At 40.6% G+C, this 19,856-nt stretch overlaps 1 protein-coding gene across 13 annotated transcripts in view; it reads left to right on the top strand.

The window, feature by feature from the left end:
- The window catches only part of mast2 (microtubule associated serine/threonine kinase 2), a 391,407-nt gene that overhangs the window by 298,053 nt on the left and 73,498 nt on the right, over positions 1–19,856 (top strand). For all 13 annotated transcript variants that reach the window (XM_060919978.1, XM_060919988.1, XM_060919981.1 and 10 more), the window contains one exon: positions 15,485–15,576. In XM_060919978.1, the coding sequence (XP_060775961.1) occupies positions 15,485–15,576 (92 nt within the window). The remainder of the gene's footprint in view (positions 1–15,484; positions 15,577–19,856) is intronic.

Below are 19,856 nucleotides of genomic sequence, written 5' to 3' on the forward strand. Positions count from 1 at the left end.
TAGTTGGAGCAATATTTGTAAAATAAATATTTCTCATTATCATTATCTCTAGCCGCTTTATCCTTCTACAGGGTCGCAGGCAAGCTGGAGCCTATCCCAGCTGACTACGGGCGAAAGGCGGGGTACACCCTGGACAAGTCGCCAGGTCATCACAGGGCTGACACATAGACACAGACAACCATTCACACTCACATTCACACCTACGGTCAATTTAGAGTCACCAGTTAACCTAACCTGCATGTCTTTGGACTGTGGAGGAAACCGGAGCACCCGGAGGAAACCCACGCGGACACGGGGAGAACATGCAAACTCCGCACAGAAAGGCCCTCGCCGACCACGAGGCTCGAACCCAGGACCTTCTTGCTGTGAGGCGACAGCGCTAACCACTACACCACCGTGCCGCCCGTAAAATATGTTTAAAAAAAAAAAAAGGGATGGGAGTTATTTGCACAAATGATATTCTGTGAGAGCAAATACGAAATGGTTTTCCTTTTGTTCCCATTTAACCATTCCCTCAATCTCCCTGTTCCTCTAAGCACATGCAGTTCTCTGCATTATTAATGAGGTGTGTGTGTAGTATGAGCACAGCACCTGTCTCACACACTCAGTAGGATCAGTGAGCCCTGACCTTCTACACACACCAGCACTGTGAGATACAGACACATGCTCATGATCAGTGTGTGTCTGTCTGTGTGCTGCACTCTCACTAACTCTGCTCCCCCATTACGTCTGTGTTTTATAATTTCTCACACAGGTTAATTTATTTACGCATGTATTGATTGATTGATTGATTGATTGATTGATTGATTGATTGATTGCCTCCTGACGCCGTTTTGCTGTGTGTGTTGGTGACTTGTAGGTTTTCCAGCTGGCTCTTTACTGCTGGTTGCTCATCGTCCCTGATGTGGAATGCAGTAATTACATCATTTAAGCTGACAGGGTTTGGGGTGTTTAATAGTTGTCGTGCTCTAAAAAGGCTCCAGTTCGAGAACAGAAAATCTGTGGTGTTGAGTTCAACCTTTAAAGGTTCCACAGCAAGGCCAAGAAAAAATAATTGTTTGTTTCCTATTACATCTTGAAAAAAAATAGGGTAAGTAGGTAGGTCTTTTTATTTTATTATTATTTTTTTTTATCACACAAAATACCGGGTAGGTAGTTTTTTTTTTTTTTTTTTAAATAAATTTTAGGTGTGGCATTATTTGTCACCTTTGTTGCCTCTACTTTTGCGTCCTCGTGTACTTTTAGTATTTTTGTTTTGATAGCTAACATTTTTTGAAACTCCGGCTTCCGTTTACATTCAAATGTCAGTGCCCGCAAGCCAAAATTGCTGAGCAGGCTTTCCAACGTGACTTCCATCGTGATATCGATACCGCCGTTAGCCTGGGCGCTGTGTGTATACCATACTGTTTGCATGACTCGTCCAGCGGAGGATGATAATGTTCGTAGAGTTCTTTTACAGTTGAAAACTTATAAAATGAACTTATTGTCTTACAATCTTCCGTGTGGTCGCAACCGATCACGGTAATCGAGAGCACTTCGTTGGCCGCCATGATGCCTAGCGTTGTGTACAACACAAGCCGGAGTTTCCCAGAAAGAGGTCATGACGTCAGATTGAGGCCGTGAGAAATCAATGAGTGTTTCTTGTCCGATATATGCGTTTTAGAATTAGTCACTTGTCAGATCGACAATATTATGCAAATCGTAATGCAGATTTTTTTTTTTTCAAAATGTATTGTTGGTCGGCGAAAATACATTTTTTTTTAAACATCTAACAAAAAAGTCTAGGGTCGGGGCATTTTTTTAAACGGTCGGTCGGGTAACCGGAAACAAACAATAATTTTTTCTTGGCCTAAAGGAAAACCAAAGAACCTTTTTATGCTCCAAGATTTCTTATCCACCGTCATTAGTTTCAGTTTGCACCTTTACAGACCGTTAGAGGAGGAGTCATGCTCAGCCACGGTTGTTCATTTTTTCTTTTTTTCTTCCTTTCTTCCTTCCATTCATCTATCCCTCTTTTCTTCCACCTTTTTTTGGTCTTTTTTTATCCTTTCATTTTTTTGTCGTCTTTTTATCGGACTACTTTTCCTTCCTTACTGTCTTTTTTTATCCTTTCCTTTTCCCCATTTTCCTCTTTGCCTATCTTTTCCATCTATTTTCCCTTTTTTATCCCTCTTTCTTTCTTTTTCAGCCCTCATTTCTTACATCCTTACTTTTTCATAATTTCTTTCTTTCTGGGCGGCACGGTGGTGTAGTGGTTAGCGCTGTCGCCTCACAGCAAGAAGGTCCGGGTTCGAGCCCAGCGGCTGGCGAGGGCCTTTCTGGGCGGAGTTTGCATGTTCTCCCCGTGTCTGCGTGGGTTTTCTCCAGGTGCTTTCTTTCTTTCTTTTGCTTTCTTTTGCTTTTTTCATCCCTATCTTTCTTTCCTTCATTTTTTTCTCTTTTTCATCCCTTCTTTCTCTCAGCCCTCATTTCTTCCATCCTTACTTTTATCATTTATTTTTTTTCATCCCTTTCTTTTTCATTCCTTTTTCTTTCATTCTTTTTGATCCCTCCTTTCTTCCATCTGTATTCCTTCCTTCCGTCATTAATTCCCTCCTTTCTTTCTTCCATCCTTTCTGTCTTTATCCTTTCTTTTTTTCTGTCTTCCTCTTGTTCCCCATCTTTTTCTTCCATCTATAGGCTATTCCTTCCTTTCATCCTATTATCCATCCTGTTGGCCTAACTTTCTTCCTTCCATTCTTTGCTCCTTCATTTTTCCCCCCATCTGCTTGCTTCTTCTCTTTTCATGACTGAAGGGTGCTGTATGTATTTATAATGGCTTGCATGAGAGATTTTCCAAAATGACTGAGAATGTTCTTTCGACTCCTTCCTCTCCTGATGGCCATCGGTTTCCGTCTCTGCCAATCTTCCATCATTGAGCACAGCCACTTATCCTCTGGGAAGCTTTATGTGTAGCTTCTAGCGTCAGTCGATCTTTGACTGCATGTGAATTGTCGTGTTGTGAGAGGTGTGTGTGTGTGAGATGATCCAATCACTCTTCTGTCCTCCCGCAGTCTGCCCAAAAGGAAATTGCAGTCATTTAAAATGGAAAACTCGGCTGAACAAAGATGCTTTGTGGCGACTCTTGTTGGTAAAACGTCACTTAGAGAGCGCGTACTCAGTCTCACAGCGCGAAAGCCACAACGGGTTCAACACAGTGTTCACTCACCTTAATCACGCTTGTTATCACTTGTCTTTTACGACTTGTAGTTTTGAAATATCTGCAGGTTTCGCTTTAAATCACAGACACCGTGGCATGTTTTGTTCAGGAGATGGAGTGGGAAGAAAGTGGCGAGCGTCTCGTGCTTTTTAAAAGTGAGCCGAGTGAATCACGAGAAGCTCAGCCAGCAGGTGTTTCTGCATAATTGCAGTGTTCGGTGTTAATGAGCCCGTCTCATCTGTTAGCCACAATTATGCTGTTCAGCTCTGACATTTGGTGCGCATGAGCCTCGGGCCACAAATTATTCTGTTTGCTTAAAATTTGAAGAGCGTAATCATGGATCGGACGACAAACACAAATGACAATTAAGTGACTTCCAATCTGCAGAAGCACATACAGTACTGTCAGTACTTGCTTGTCACCCCGTGTGTGTGTCGGTGTCCATCTCTGTCTGACCATCTGCTAATATGCAATACTATATGCTTTATACAGCGTTAATGGTTTCCTCTCTTTATACACAACAGCAGTGAACATATGGCTTTAAAACATCCTTGTTGTGTCACAGGGGAGTTCACATCTCGCATCTGAGCTCCTCCATGTTTTCTTGGCCTCAGCTATCCAGACACACAGCTGCTCAGATATTCAATCCCACTTTGCTTTGGAGTGCTGAGAATATTCATGAAGCTCAGGATAAAGAACATTAAAGCCTGTCACGATAAAACTGTTCAGTTGTGCAGGCAGTGCTCTCAAAGAGGGAGAGATATGGAAGATTTTTTTTTTTCCCCTTCAGCAGAGAGCTGTCATGTTCTTCTCAAGCTCATCCAACTTTTTCCCTTGAATGGCAGATCACCTCTGTCCTTATATCTCTGCAAAACCAGGAGAACACATGCCCCTTTTCCACCAAAGCAGTTCCAGGGCTGGTTCGGGGCCAGTGCTTAGTTTGGAACCGGGTTTTCTGTTTCCACTGACAAAGAACTGGCTCTGGGGCCAGAAAAACCGGTTCCAGGCTAGCACCAACTCTCTGCTGGGCCAGAGGAAAGAACCGCTTACGTCAGCGGGGGGACGGAGTTGTTAAGACCAACAACAATAACAAGACCACGAAAGGTCGCCATTTTTAAGTGACGAGAAGCAGCAGCTGTACAAACGCGAAGTCATCCATTATTATTATTATTGTTGTTGCTGCTGCTGCTTCTTCCGTGTTGTTTTTGCTTCGATATTCGCGCCAAGGTTTATGCAAACATAGCGACGTAACTGACGTATACAGCGACGTAATGACGTGGCTTCCCTTAGCACCGCGAGCTATGGAAAAGCAAACTGGTTCTCAGCTGGCTCGCAAGTTGAACGAGTTGTGAACCAGCACTGGCCCCGAACCAGCCCTGGAACTGATTTGGTGGAAAAGGGGTAACAGTGAGCTGGCATCCACTGCCACCCTGCGCATTTCAGATCATGGGTCTGTACGGTGCCTGGTCTTTGTTTTCTGTGCCCTAATTACAATTCAGAAACGTTCACAGGCACAGCTTATAATTTTGGCCACGATCATGACAAAATGTCGTCAGTGGGGGTTCAGTGGTTAATGCATTGAGCCAGTGATGAGAAAAGTTGAGTTCAAATTTCCAGTGTTGCTGAGATTCTCTGGTTGGGTCCTTGAGCAGGACCCTTAACCCTCAACTGTAGACTTGTATCCCATCTCAGCTGTAAGTCGCTTTGCATAAAATTGCCAGTTAAATATTGATCCTCTTTGGCAAACCCATAAATTAGGTGTTTAATTTGTAAGTTGCGCCGTCTGAACACCACCATTCTTTTAACAGAGTAACAGCAGTGATGACGGTGATGATTACAACAGTGTACAGGATGAGGTTAACAACACTGGTGATGAGGAGGATGATAGCAGTTACAGTAACAGCAGTGATGATTATAATAATATTAATATAAACAATAATAATGATAACCAAGACAACAGTTAGAATAACAATAATGAAGGAAGGTACAGTAACAATGATAATGAGAATATAATGAATGCAATTACATTAACAATGATGACGGCAAGAATAAAAACAATGACAGCAGTTACAATAATGACACAAATAATAATAACAGCAAGAACAATAGAAACAATGACACCAAGAACAGTAACAATAATATTATTGATGATGATGACAGCAAGAAAAGTGAAGATGATAGCAAGAACAATAACAGCAATGACATTATTAATGGTAATGATGGCAAGAATAATAATAGCAATGACATAAATGATGATGGCAAGCACAATAATAGCAATGATATGAATAATGATAGCAGGAATAATGATACCAAGGACAATAACAGCAATGACATTATTAATGATAGCAAGGACAATAACAGCAATGACAATAATAATAATGATATCAAGGACAATAACAGCCATGACGATGATAGCAAGAACAATAACAGTGGCATTAATCATGATAGCAAGGACGATAACAGCAATGACATTAATAATGGTAATGATGATAGCAAAGACAATAACAGCAATGACATAATGGTAATGATGATGGCAAAGACAATAACAGCAATGACATTAATATTGATAGCAAGGACAATAACAGTCATGACGATGATGGCAAGAACAATAACAGCAATGACATTAATCATGATGGCAAGGGCAATGACATTAATAATGGTAATGATGATAGCAAGGACAATAACAGCAATGACATGAATAATGGTAATGATGGCAAGAGCAATAGCAGCAATGACATTCATAATGATAGCAAGAACAATGACCGTAATGATGATGACAAGACCAATAACAGCAATGACAATGATGATCATAGGAAGAACAATAACAGCAGTGATATTAATAATGATGATGATGGCAAGAACACTAACAGTAATGATAGTAGTGATGATGGCCAGAACACTAACAGGAATGACATTAATAATAATAATGATGGCAAGAACAATAACAGCGATGATGATGGCAAGAACAATAACAGCAATGACATTAATAATGATGATGATGGCCAGAACACTAACAGTAATGATGGTAGTGATGATGGCAAGAACAATAACAGCAATGACATTAATAATAATGATGATGGCCAGAACACTAACAGTAATGATGGTAGTGATGATGGCAAGAACAATAACAGCAATGACATTAATAATAATGATAATGGCAAGAACAGTAACAGCGATGACAATAATAATAATGGCAAGAACAGTAACGGCGATGATGATAGCAAGAACAATAACAGCAGTGACATTAATAATAATGATGATGGCCAGAATACTATCAGTAATAATGGTAATGATGATGGCAAGAGCAATGACATTAATAATAATGATAATGGCAAGAACAGTAACAGCGATGACAATAATAATAATAATAATAATGGCAAGAACAATAACAGCAATGACATTAATGATAATGATGATGGCCAGAATACTATCAGTAATAATGGTAATGATGGCAAGAACAATAACAGCAATGACATTAATAATAATGATAATGGCAAGAACAATAACAGCAATGACATTAATAATAATGATAATGGCAAGAACAATAACAGCGATGATGATGATGGCAAGAACAATAACAGCAATGACATTAATAATAATGATGGCCAGAACACTAACAGTCGTGATGATGGCAAGAACAATAACAGCAATGACATTAATGATAATGGCAAGAACAATAAAAGCGATGACATTAATAATAATGATGATGGCCAGAACACTAACAGTCGTGATGATGGCAGGAACAATAACAGCAATGACATTAATGATAATGGCAAGAACAGCAGTGACATTAATAATAATGATGATGGCCAGAATACTAACAGTAATGATGGTAGTGATGATGGCAAGAACAAGAACAGCAATGACATTAATAATAATGATAATGGCAAGAACAATAACAGCAATGACATTAATAATGATGATGATGGCCAGAATACTAACAGTAATGATGGTAGTGATGATGGCAAGAACAGCAATGACATTAATAATAATGATAATGGCAAGAACAATAACAGCAATGACATTAATAATAATGGCAAGAACAATAACAGCGATGATGATGATGATAGCAAGAACAATAACAGCAGTGACATTAATAATAATGATGATGGCCAGAATACTAACAGTAATGATGGTAGTGATGATGACAAGAACAGCAATGACATTAATAATAATAATAATGATAATGGCAAGAACAATAACAGCAATGGCATTAATAATGATAGCAAGAACAATAACATTAATAATGATCATGAGGATAGCAAGAACAACAGCAATGACATTAATAATGATAAGAACAATAACAGCGATGGCATTAATGATAATGACAGCAAGAACAATAACAGCGATGATAAATGCTAATGCTGACAGCAAGAACAATTAAAAACAATAATAATGCCCAGCCTGTGCTTGGTGTTTTTCCATGAACTTGATCAGAATAAAGTGCTTGGGGAAGATTTCTGAAAAAAAAAAATCTAATGCCGTCAATGCGAATGAGAAATTGGCCTTGGCGTGTTTAAATAAGTGTAAACATGCCTAATTATGTACTTGTAGAACATAAGACAAGCCGTTCTAAACTGTTATCTTAAAAAGAAATGCATATTTTTGCTTCATTAATTATAGCCAGCTGAAACAAACAACAGTCAGCTTAATCAGAATGAACCTGGAACTCCAGGAAAATGAAATAAAGCAGAAATAAAGTCAGATTTAATTCAGCCTTTCTTGATGTTAGGAAATGTGGGGGGTTTTTTGTTGTTGTTGTTTTTTTTTGTGCTGAATTACTGTAATTAAACCCTAACTTTCATTTTATATCCATGAACTCACCACAGCTGCATACGTTATTACTATGCTAATGCACCATGTCTTTCTGCTCCAATTTTGCTCCTTTTAATTTTGATGACAGCGTGTCGTTTCAGTGAGATCAGCCCTGTCTCGACTCAACACACTGCTCTTGTATGTCATTAGCTTTTCGAAGCGGTTAATACAAGCCTCTGGCAGAGCTCCCTCCTGCTGTGTTTGTTAAAAAAGGTGCTCACTGGGTCTGAAAACCCAACAAAGTTATTTCCTGTGTGTAAACATGCATATCTTATCATTTAACTTGTTTATTAATCTCACTCAAGAAAGCCCTGTGTAACTCTCAACGATGACTCTGGTTGAGGATCACGATCATCGGACAGTGTTTTCAGGAGATAACACCTCAAATATTCTAGCAGCATTCCTACACATCATTACACACCTGGGGATTAATCAACTCGGGTTTTATTGTCACCTGGGAAATGTGAAAAACTGGATAAAATGGCCTGGAAATTTATTATTATCTAAATTCTGTTAAATTCAGTTTGCCTGATCATATTTATTTTAATGGTATAATTTTATTTTCATTTTATAAATTTCATATTAGACCATTTTTATGTCAGGAGTAAAACAACCAGACATGCTACAAAATAAAATTAATCCATAACAGGGTGACGTGATGCAGCATGATGTAAATCAGTGTTATTCATTTTGACCTTGTTGGTTATTTTCCAATAACAGCACAACATGGCATTTTTTTTATCCATTTATAGCTACGTTTAATAAACAAGTTAGTTCCTGTTATTACTCGTATTATAACAGCGATAAATGTTACATCAGCTCAGCCGACTGATCTGGCACGTTTTAATTGTGCGACAGTAATGACATAAATAATGGTGCGACGGAGTAGTGTCCGAAAGCGTTTTTTTTTTTCATTTTATCACTGAGCTCACTATATAGTCCTCTAGATAGAATTCCCTAGATAGTGAGTAGGGAGTAATGAATGAATGAGAGTGATTTCAGACACAGCATTAGTCTGACGAATAAAGCAAGAAAATAAAAGGTGGATGTGATGCACAGAATGGTTTAAAGCAACAGTAAGTAGTTTTTTTTTTTTTTAAACCTTAAAATATCAGCTTCAAAATCATTTTGATGACACGCTGACTTTGTAATCGGGAGAATGACTCGGATGTCTCGCATCGTGACTCTGCGCCCGGTTCACTGGTTATAGCACTGTGTAATGCTGGTGAGCGTCCCGGAGAGAACGGACCTCCAGTGAGAACTGTGAAATGCTTTACAGCACCACGGAACACACCAACAGCTATGGAGCAGTCAGCTAGCTAATCTCTATAAAAAGATACTCGATCGCTATTTCCAGTACAGATATCGTGGCCAAAGAGAGAGTGGCAGAGTATGAGACTGGACAAGAGTAAATCTTGGACTGGCTTTTCCTCACTGGCGAGAGCAAGGAGAGATAAAGGGGGGCTGTAAGACAAATGCAGAGTAGACGAGTTCAGTCTCATACTAGCTGCATGGAATATATCTGATATACCACGAAAAAAGCCATTATTATTATTATACGTACACACTCTCTTTTCCAGTTTTTAAGTCCGTTGGTATGTTTTTCTCCTGTAAATATGCTTGAAGAATATCTAATGAAGTTTTGGTAGCCTTTCAGGTGTTCAACGGGTCTTTCTCTTTCCCGGCGAACAAAGAAATGCTTCTGTGCATGCGCAGCGGAAAACTCTCTCGTTGGATATTCACATCAGGTCCAACGTGCGACATCGTGTTGTCTTGACAGCCATGCAATATAGTAAACCATATTCAACGCCATTCTCCATTGGGTAGAGTGACGTGATACACGTAGGATAAGCGATATACTAACAATATTGCATGCTATCAAACCAAATGAATGAAACCCGCAAGAAGGGAATAGAACACGTTTTTATTCCATTGAAAAAGTGTCCTGTATGTATTATAATGTAATAATATTACATGAGCTGCCTTGCTCTGTCTTGTGTGGTTTCACGTACTTGATGTTTGGCTGCGTTAGCAAAGTTGTCGACTTGCTAGCTTTTGATGTACATAAGTCACGTCAGTCCATATCAACAGAGAATCAGATACTAGCTACATCTCAAAGCGACGTTGACTGCACTGGTAATAAGTGCTGTTGTGTCGGTTACTGTCCAGCGTTGTTGGCAAGCTTGCCGGCCAAGTTTGCATCACTTTGTGTCTGGGACATCCAGGTTTTTGGAGGTTAATTTGGTTGGCTAGCTAGTTCTGTCTGTGTTATGGTGCTGGTTACGTTAGATTAGCATGCTACCATTCTGAGTTGTGTGCAATTCTTGGACTACTACATGTTTACTTCAAGACATAACGTTATGACGCCGCTGAGGTGGGGTTTTTATTTTTTATTTATTTTTTTGTGGTCAGCATGGACATTACATCTGATGATATGGTTTCTGGAGCAATTTTATGTTGATTACACACACACACACACACACACACAGTAGTGCTTGAAAGTTTGTGAACCCTTTAGAATTTTCTATATTTCTGCATAAATATGACCAAACATCATCAGATTTTCACACAAGTCCTAAAGATAGATAAAGAGAACCCAGTTAAACAAATGAGACAAAAATATTATACTTGGTCATTTATTTATTGAGGAAAATGATCCAATATTACATATCTGTGAGTGGCAAAAGTATGTGAACCTCTAGGATTAGCAGTTAATTTGAAGGTGAAATTAGAGTCAGGTGTTTTTAATCAGTGGGATGACAATCAGGTGTGAGTGGGCACCCTGTTTTATTTAAAGAACAGGGATCTATCAAAGTCTGATCTTCACAACACGTTTGTGGAAGTGTATCATGGCACGAATAAAGGAGATTTCTGAGGACCTCAGAAAAAGCGTTGTTGATGCTCATCAGGCTGGAAAAGGTTACAGAACCATCTCTAAAGAGTTTGGACTCCACCAATCCACAGTCAGACAGATTGTGTCCAAATGGTGGAAATTCAAGACCATTGTTCCCCTCCCCAGGAGTGGCCGACCAACAAAGATCACTCCAAGAGCAAGGCGTGTAATAGTCGGCGAGGTCACAAAGAACCCCAGGGTAACTTCTAAGCAACTGAAGGCCTCTCTCACATCGGCTAATGTTCATGAGTCCACCATCAGGAGAACACTGAACAACAATGGTGTGCATGGCAGGGTTGCAAGGAGAAAGCCACTGCTCTCCAAAAAGAACATTGCTGCTCGTCTGCAGTTTGCTAAAGATCATGTGGACAAGTCAGAAGACTATTGGAAAAATGCTTTGTGGACGGATGAGACCAAAATAAAACTTTGTGGTTTAAATGAGAAGCGTTATGTTTGGAGAAAGGAAAACACTGCATTCCAGCATAAGAACCTTATCCCATCTGTGAAACATGGTGGTGGTAGTATCATGGTTTGGTCCTGTTTTGCTGCATCTGAGCCAGGACGGCTTGCCATCGTCGATGGAACAATGAATTCTGAATTATACCAGCAAATTGTAAAGGAAAATGTCAGGACATCTGTCCATGAACTGAGTCTCAAGAGAAGGTGGGTCATGCAGCAAGACAACGACCCTAAGCACACAAGTCGTTCTACCAAAGAATGGTTAAAGAAGAATAAAGTTAATGTTTTGGAATGGTCAAGTCAAAGTCCTGACCTTAATCCAATCGAAATGTTGTGGAAGGACCTGAAGTGAGCAGTTCATGCAAGGAAACCCACCAACATCCCAGAGTTGAAGCTGTTCTGTATGGAGGAATGGGCTAAAATTCCTCCAAGGGGGGGGGTGGAGTTTATCCTTTATTGTTGTATTTGAATGATTTGTGCTTTCCTCTCTCTACACACATTGCTAAAGTGCCCTTGAGTGAGGCATCTATCCTCCAGCTTCTCCCCAGGCACTGTAGCACAGCTGCTCACTGTGCGTGTGTGCGCATGCGTGTTCACTGCTTCGGATAGATATATCCTTTGGGGATTCAAAAAAGGGATCTAAAAATAATAGTGGCCAAAATTATAAAGCTGGAGGTCAACAATTGCACATTTATGATGCGTGTCCCTAATAACACAGCCTGGCCAAAATTTAAACAAGAAAATACTCAAGAGCCTTTGACTGGATAATTACTGCAGTGATTAATGTGTTTCAGCTAGCAACAGTTCTTTTAACCCTAACTGATGCAGTGAGTAGCTTCTCATTTCTTAAATATCCATGTCGGAAGATATATCCCATGCTCGTGGAAAAGATGTTACTGCGTTTCAGAAGGGTCAAATTACTGGCTTATGGCTCGGTCACAACCGGCCATACGTGCTCCTACAGCCGGTCTACGTGCAAGAAACGCACGGAGGGCGTGCGTGTGACGTGCTGATTTTCGAGCCGCAGACCGGCCGCAGAGGTTCTTTGTCATGTCAAACAAACTCTACAGGCGCTTATGTTTTTTTCAGGTTGCAAGACAAACTTATGGCCAACGTGCGTCTTTCTCCACGAAAAAAATAAACGCAGCGATTTGGGAAACACCAAAAATCGCACGGCCAAAAAATCGTACGTCCGGTTGTGACCTAGGCTATACCAAAAATACTACAAAAATGGTAATAGGGCGAGCAGGTTACTAGCATTAAGACTTAAAAAACAACAGTCATCTAATATAGTACAGAAATTAAAGGAGGATAATTCAACTCTCTCAAAACCAAATGAAATATCAGTCCTTTGCAGAATTTTATAAGACCCTGTAGAAAAATACAGATACTTGCACAAATGATGAGGAATTGGCACAATTTTCAAAAGACATCAAATTAAAAGAGCTACCTGAATCTATGGCAAGAGAATTGGATGAACCAATCATGGACCTGGAAATACATCAGATAGTCTCCACACTGAAATTACTGGCATCCAGCACAGAAAACAACTAAGGAGATTGCCAAAATTACTAGAATTGGGTTAAGAAGCATCAACGCATTATTATTCAAACCTGGAAGGATGGTGGTGAACCGTAAATTTCACAGAAGAAATATGGTCGGACAAAACTGACCGTGATCAGAGATCACTTAAACACTTGGTAGGGTTGGGTCAATACCAAAATTTTGCATTCGATGTGGTACCTGGCATCATAGAACAGTAATGGTATGAGTTTGGCACCAATGCAGTCAATAAATATTCACACAAACTGATGTAAGTAATAAACATCAAAAGTTGCATTGTTTAAACACTGTATTGAGTGCACAATGTGATGAGAACTCTCAGCATTGGGACGAAACAGCTGTGTGGACAAAAGATGAGGCTAATTGGAAGAAAAGGCTTCAGTTTGTTAGAGCACGTAAAGATTGGACTCTGGAGCAATGGAAAAAGATCATGTGGTCTGATGAGTCTAGATTTACCCTATTCCAGAGTGATGGGCATGTCAGGGTAAGAAGGGAAGCACGTGAAGTGATGTGCTTCCCATGTGTAGTGGCCACTGTACAAGCCTCTGGAGACCATGTTACGATCTGGGATTACTTCAGTTGGTCAGATCGAGGCTCTGCAACGTTATGGGGCAATAAAATGAAGTCAGCTGACAACCTGAATGTACTGAATCGGTGAATGTGAAGGTTATCACATCAGTGGATTTTTTTTTTTCCCCTTCCCTTCCTTGATGGCCTGGGTATATTCCAGGACAAACGTTCCAGGATGCATCAGGCTCAAATTGTGAAAGATTGGTTCTAGGATCATGAGAAATCGTTTTCACACGTGAACTGGCCACCACAGAGTCCTGACCCTTAACTCCATTGAAAGTCATTGGGATGCTGGGGGGGGAGACCTTTTTCCCACCGCTGGCTAAAAGGCCCGAAGGGGGATTATGTCGTGGCAATGTCCAGCCATCCTGGGAAGGGTGCTCACCTTCTGAAATCAACTCCTCTCATAGTTTTTGGAGGAATTTCATGAAACTTGGCAGGATTCTTTGTTATATGGCGGTAATACGCATATTGCAATTTAATTTGGTTCGTGAAAATTTTCCCAGAGTTTTGACCCTTGATTAAATAACTTGTACTTTGAGAATTTCATGAGGGTGTACGTTCTTCTGAAATCAACTCCTCTCACAATTTGTGGAGGAATTTCACCAAACTTGGCAAAAGGCTTTGTTATATGACAGTTATACGCAGATTGAAATTTCGTTTAATTTGGGCAAATTTTCCCAGAGTTATGGCCTTGATTCTTAACAAACTTGTACTTTGCCATTTTCATCAAGGTGTGCTTGCTTTCTGAAATCAACTTCCCTCACAATTTTTATCCCCCGCTGGCTGAAAGGCCTGAAGGGGGATTATGTCGTAGCGATGTCTGTCCATCTGTCCATCCTGAGAAGGGTTCTCACCTTCTGAAATCAGCTTCTCTCACAATTTTTGGAGGAATTTCATGAAACTTGACAGGATTCTTTGTTATATGTCGGTAATACGCATATTGCAATTTCGTTCAATTGGGTCACATTTTCCCCAGAGTTATGGCAGAGTTGCCAGCGGGGGATATTGTGCTCTCAGAGCACTCTTGTTTTATTTTGGGACAGGCAACGAATTTCTCTGATACTTAAAAAAGAGGAAATGTGATTCATGATGAAAAAAATTGTTCTGCGGTGCTTGATGGTCCAATTTTGGAACGAGACAGAGATTTCGGCTGTCTCACAGCGTTGAGCTTGCATAAAGAAGAGATTTTCTTGCATACCCAATGAAACAAAAAGAAAAAAAAAAAGAGTTGACCCAATCTTTCTCTTTCACATTTTAGTTATTACTCATCTATCTCTGGGGAATAAACTGTCTTGCGCTGTCTTTTCTCTTTGCCGTCATTACTTTTGAAGTGATGGAGCTGCTATTTGTGAAAAGAGGAAAAAGTGTTACAGCATTCATTGCTCGCAGTCGTTGTTTTAAATATTAATGACATATTAAACTCGCTTTCCTACAGCAGCGGAGGGAGGGAGGGAGGAAGGGATGGATGGATGGAGGGAGGGAAGGATGCTAACTGTGCACTGTTCCGCTCTGCCTGCTCCTTTTTAAGAAACTGATGTGCAGTCAGGACTCCAGCATGTGTTTAGTGGAGTGTGAGGTGGTGTTAGAGCAGCTGGAGGCAGCTGACGAGTGAAGCTGGTGTGAAGCTTTTTCTCCTCCATCAGCTCTGATGAGGCTTTTAACATTTAAACGAGAGAACTGGACTGTTCGGGCTTTCCATCTTGCTAAAATTGGGGACACGGATATGAGTGACTAACTGCATGGACGTCTTGAATTATTGGCACTTTCTTGCTTTTTGTTTTGGATGGACTCGAAGGCGCGGTTTTAGGAATTGTTCTTAAATCAGATGTTGCATGTCACTGTCTTTCATCAACCTGTAAATGAACTGAAGTGGTGTTATGTGATCTCAGTTCAGTGTGGCTTTCCTAGAAAAGTGGACGCAGTGTGTATGTGCATATAATGACATGTAACGTTGTGTTTTTCTCTTTGTTTTTTCAATTCAGTTGTCGGACGAGCAACAGGAAGAGCCTGATCGTGACCTCCAGCACCTCTCCCACTCTACCCAGACCTCACTCACCACTACACGGACATACCGGTAAAGAAATACTACTCGGATAACGTGCTCATTTTACGTGTTACTAATTAGTTCCTGCAGCATGGTCAGTGTGTGCTGCCTTCATTTTTAATTCCAAAATGAAAATCAGGGAAAAAGAAGGAAAATGCTCACTGCAATACAATGTAGGCTGTTCTCCAGGCCGTTCTCTGGCTATGTTATTTATAATAATAATAAGGTTCATGTACGGTACAGTAGCAGTCAAAAGTTTGTACACCCCTACTCATTCATAGGTTATTTTGTAGCCTGGGCCCGCCCATCCTAAGTGTGACGCAACACGAGGGCCTGTTGCGAGCTTAGTCTGGCCAGGCAGGCTATCTACAGCTCTTCCAAGCTCCCGAAAAATTGGGAGCCAATCAACTTTGAGCATCTCCAACGGCCCTGGGTAGAGGCGTGTTCAAGGCAGTGACGTAGTAGAACTGCGACCGGAAGCCATAGATTGTTTACAGAATCTATGCCGGAAGCGCTTCATTCACTAGAAACATTACGAACATGGAGCAAGTTCTCATTGAAAACGGAGCAAAGAGCAGCCCTGGAGGTATTTATTGAAAGGAAGGACGTTTTCGCCTTGCTCCCGACCGGCTTCGGTAAGAGTTTAATCTACCAGTTAGCCCCGTCGCGTCACATACGTCAGAGGAAAGAGTGATGTGATTGGTTTAAGCTTCGTCACAGCCTTTTCTGGCTTCGACCAGTAGCAAACCGAGGCATTTCAGGGAGGTGGGTCAACCACGCACTTTGGGAAACGGTTGGGCTTAATATCTTTGCCACACCAGTGCTCGCAGAGCTTTGAAGTCGCGTTAGCCAGACTAGGTTATTTTGTATTTTCTACATTGTAGAACAATACTCAAGACATCAAACCTATGAAATAACATGTATGGAATTATGTAGTTAAATTAAAAAGTCTCATATTTTAGATTCTTCACCAGCTTCATGAGGTAATCACCTGGAATGCGTTTAACAGGTGTGTCTTGTCAAAAGTTAATTAGTGCAATTTCTTGCCTTAATGCATTTAAGATCAAGCAGTAAATAATACAGTAAATAGTCAAGTTTATTTGTATAGCGCTTTTAACAATAAACATTGTCGCAAAGCAGCTTTACAGAATTTGAATGACTTAAAACATGAGCTAATTTTATCCCTAATCTATCCCCAATGAGCAAGCCTGTGGCGACGGTGGCAAGGAAAAACTCCCTCAGACGACATGAGGAAGAAACCTCGAGAGGAACCAGACTCAAAAGGGAACCCATCCTCACCTGGACAACAACATGACTAGAACATGAACAGTTTTAACATGAAGTCAGTTTCGTTGATGTTATAAACTCTTCACTGATGGAAACTTGAGTGCAAAACTGTTCAATACAACTGCAGTCCTAAAGTTAGCAAGTCAACTGTAGTCCTCAGCCATAAAAGCATTACTGTAAGAGTCCAGCGCGTCCTCCAGGTGCGACTTTCAACTGTCCATATGGGGCCGTCCTCTACAGGAGCGATGTGATGAGACTCCAGCCAGACGTAGGGCATCAGGATGGATCAGGCAGGTCCGAGGAGCAGAAGAGGTCAGCACCTCGATCTCAGGATTGACATGTAACTCAGAGGGACAGATGGGTTAAATAGTCCTATTCCACAACTGTAGTAATCCATATCATGTCAAGGACCACTCAATTAAGTAAAGAGAAACGACATCCATCACTTTAAGACATGAAGTGACTTTTAATTAATAAACATAAAGAAATAACATTGAATTAAAAGGTGTGTCTAAACTTTTGACTGCTACTGTATGTATTACCGTTCACAATCCCAAGGTTGCTTTACATGGAGGATGGGGGGGGGAGATTAAGCAGTCAAGAAGGAAGAGAAGTGCTCGTTGAAGAGAAAATCTTGAATTGAGATTTGAAAGTAGAGAAAGAAGAGTGTGTGGAGAGAGTGAGGAAGAGAGTTTCAGAGTTCGGAGCCCATGGCACTGAAGGATCTGCCACCCAGAGTGGAAAGTCTGGTGCATGGGACAGCAAGATTATTATCGGTAGAAGACCGAAGAGAGCGAGAGGGGCAGTAAGGAGTCAGGAGCTCGCCAATTATGTGAACTCTGAAACACATTCTGTTTTCATAAAAGGTATCATAAAAACAAGATCGACATAAGAAACAATATTCTTGCATTATGACACCTGGAAAAACCTGCCATATCGTCCCCTTCTTCCTCTTTTTTTCAAAGCCTGGAGTGATTCATATTCACAGTAAATCAGTCATTAATGCCAAGCTTTAATCTGATCATCTTTGCTTTTGCTACATCATAATTGCTGATGCACATCTGGGGCGTTCAGATACGAGTGGTGTGATATATATTTTTGTCTTGAAGCCTTATTTGTATAGAATATTTTATTATTCTATTCACATTCTCTGGATATGAGGAATCGCGTGCTCTGATTGGCTACTCTACTACTAGGATATCAACTCTTATACCGTGAGTAGAGAAAAACAAAATGGTGGAGCCTGTTGCTGAACCAACCAAGGAAGAAATAAAAACTACTCAAAAACAAAACCCCAAAAAATATTTAAAAAAAAAAAGCAACAAAATATGGAATAAAAGTATTTGATGGTCAGAACATTTTTTTTTTTTCCAAGAATAATCATTATAGCATTCTTCACAAATTGCTCCTGTCATTTTGCTGGTTTGTTTACATTCTAAGCAGAAATGATTTTGTCGGATGTTTTGTGTAAAGTTTATATTTATTGAATTTAAAAAAAAAATGTTCTGTTTCTCAAAATCCAGTGAACGTGGATAGAATAAAACAGTTATTCCACTCAATCTCGTCGTACATGGCTTAATAGCCGACTCGGTGCTACACGCCTCGTCAGCTATCAGCTCATGTACGACTTTGTGGAATAACTGTTAATTATTTTTTTCACGGTCCGGTTTCCATCAAATCGTGCGCTCTGATTGGTTCGAGAGTGGTCTGGTATACTATGATCCAGACCCCGGTTACGGACCTTTGGCGACTCGCTTGTTCACAACAGCAGCAAACATAGTAGCAATTTTTGGCAGCATTTATTTTCACATTTCTCAGGAGAATAGCATTAATTTTACAGCATGGATAGCGATAACGACAGTGTTCACAGCGAAAGCGAGCTTTACTACCCTGAGGAAGAAGAAATAAAAGAAAACATTTCAGGAGAAAGCTAAAAACCTGTAACTGTTGCGAACGCTGAGCAAAAACATGGCTGAATGACTCAATTTTGTATAAATAGGGGACTACATAGGCGGCAAAATGTAGTTTTTTTCCTGCCATGGAAGTGCACTTGTATACCGAGGAGGAAGCCATTTGCATTACAGCCATGAATGACGATTCAAAATGGCAGCTTGGCTCGGTTTTCTGTTAGAATTTGGTAAAGAAAAAAATAAATATATTATTTACCAGCTTAAGATCGGTCCGTATGGTGAAATACCGTGACCTCGGCCTTGAATACTGACCTCGGCCTCGGTATTTCAAGATATGGACCTCCCAGCTGGTAAATGAAGAGTGTGTGTGTGTGTGTGTTTGTGATGGAAAAATAACAAATTAATGCAACATACACAGATCAAGAATATGCATGCATAATATCTCATCTCATTATCTGTAGCCGCTTTATCCTGTTCTACAGGGTCGCAGGCAAGCTGGAGCCTATCCCAGCTGACTACGGGCGAAAGGCGGGGTACACCCTGGACAAGTCGCCAGGTCATCACAGGGCTGACACATAGACACAGACAACCATTCACACTCACATTCACACCTACGGTCAATTTAGAGTCATCAGTTAACCTAACCTGCATGTCTTTGGACTGTGGGGGAAACCGGAGCACCCGGAGGAAACCCACGCGGACACGGGGAGAACATGCAAACTCCACACAGAAAGGCCCTCGCCGGCCACGGGGCTCGAACCCGGACCTTCTTGCTGTGAGGCGACAGTGCTAATCACTACACCACCGTGCCACCCATGCATAATATTATTATTATTATTACTACTACAATGATGTGCATAAAATAAAATACTGAATCACAATGCATGAACCTCACTGTCTATCTCTCTTGCTTTCTCTTTCCATGTGTCTGTCTCTCTCTTGCTCTCTGTCTCTCTCTCTCTGTCTCTGCTCCTGACTTCACTGGCTCAGTTGTGATTTAGTGAAGTGCTGTGAACTGGTTTTCAGAAACATTTAATTAGCCTTTTGCCATCAGCCCCACATTTATGTACAGTTATGTTTGTAACTCTGCTTCCTTGGGATGTCAGAAATAAT

Source organism: Neoarius graeffei, chromosome 4 (assembly GCF_027579695.1).
Source record: "Neoarius graeffei isolate fNeoGra1 chromosome 4, fNeoGra1.pri, whole genome shotgun sequence".
Lineage (NCBI taxonomy): Eukaryota > Metazoa > Chordata > Actinopteri > Siluriformes > Ariidae > Neoarius > Neoarius graeffei.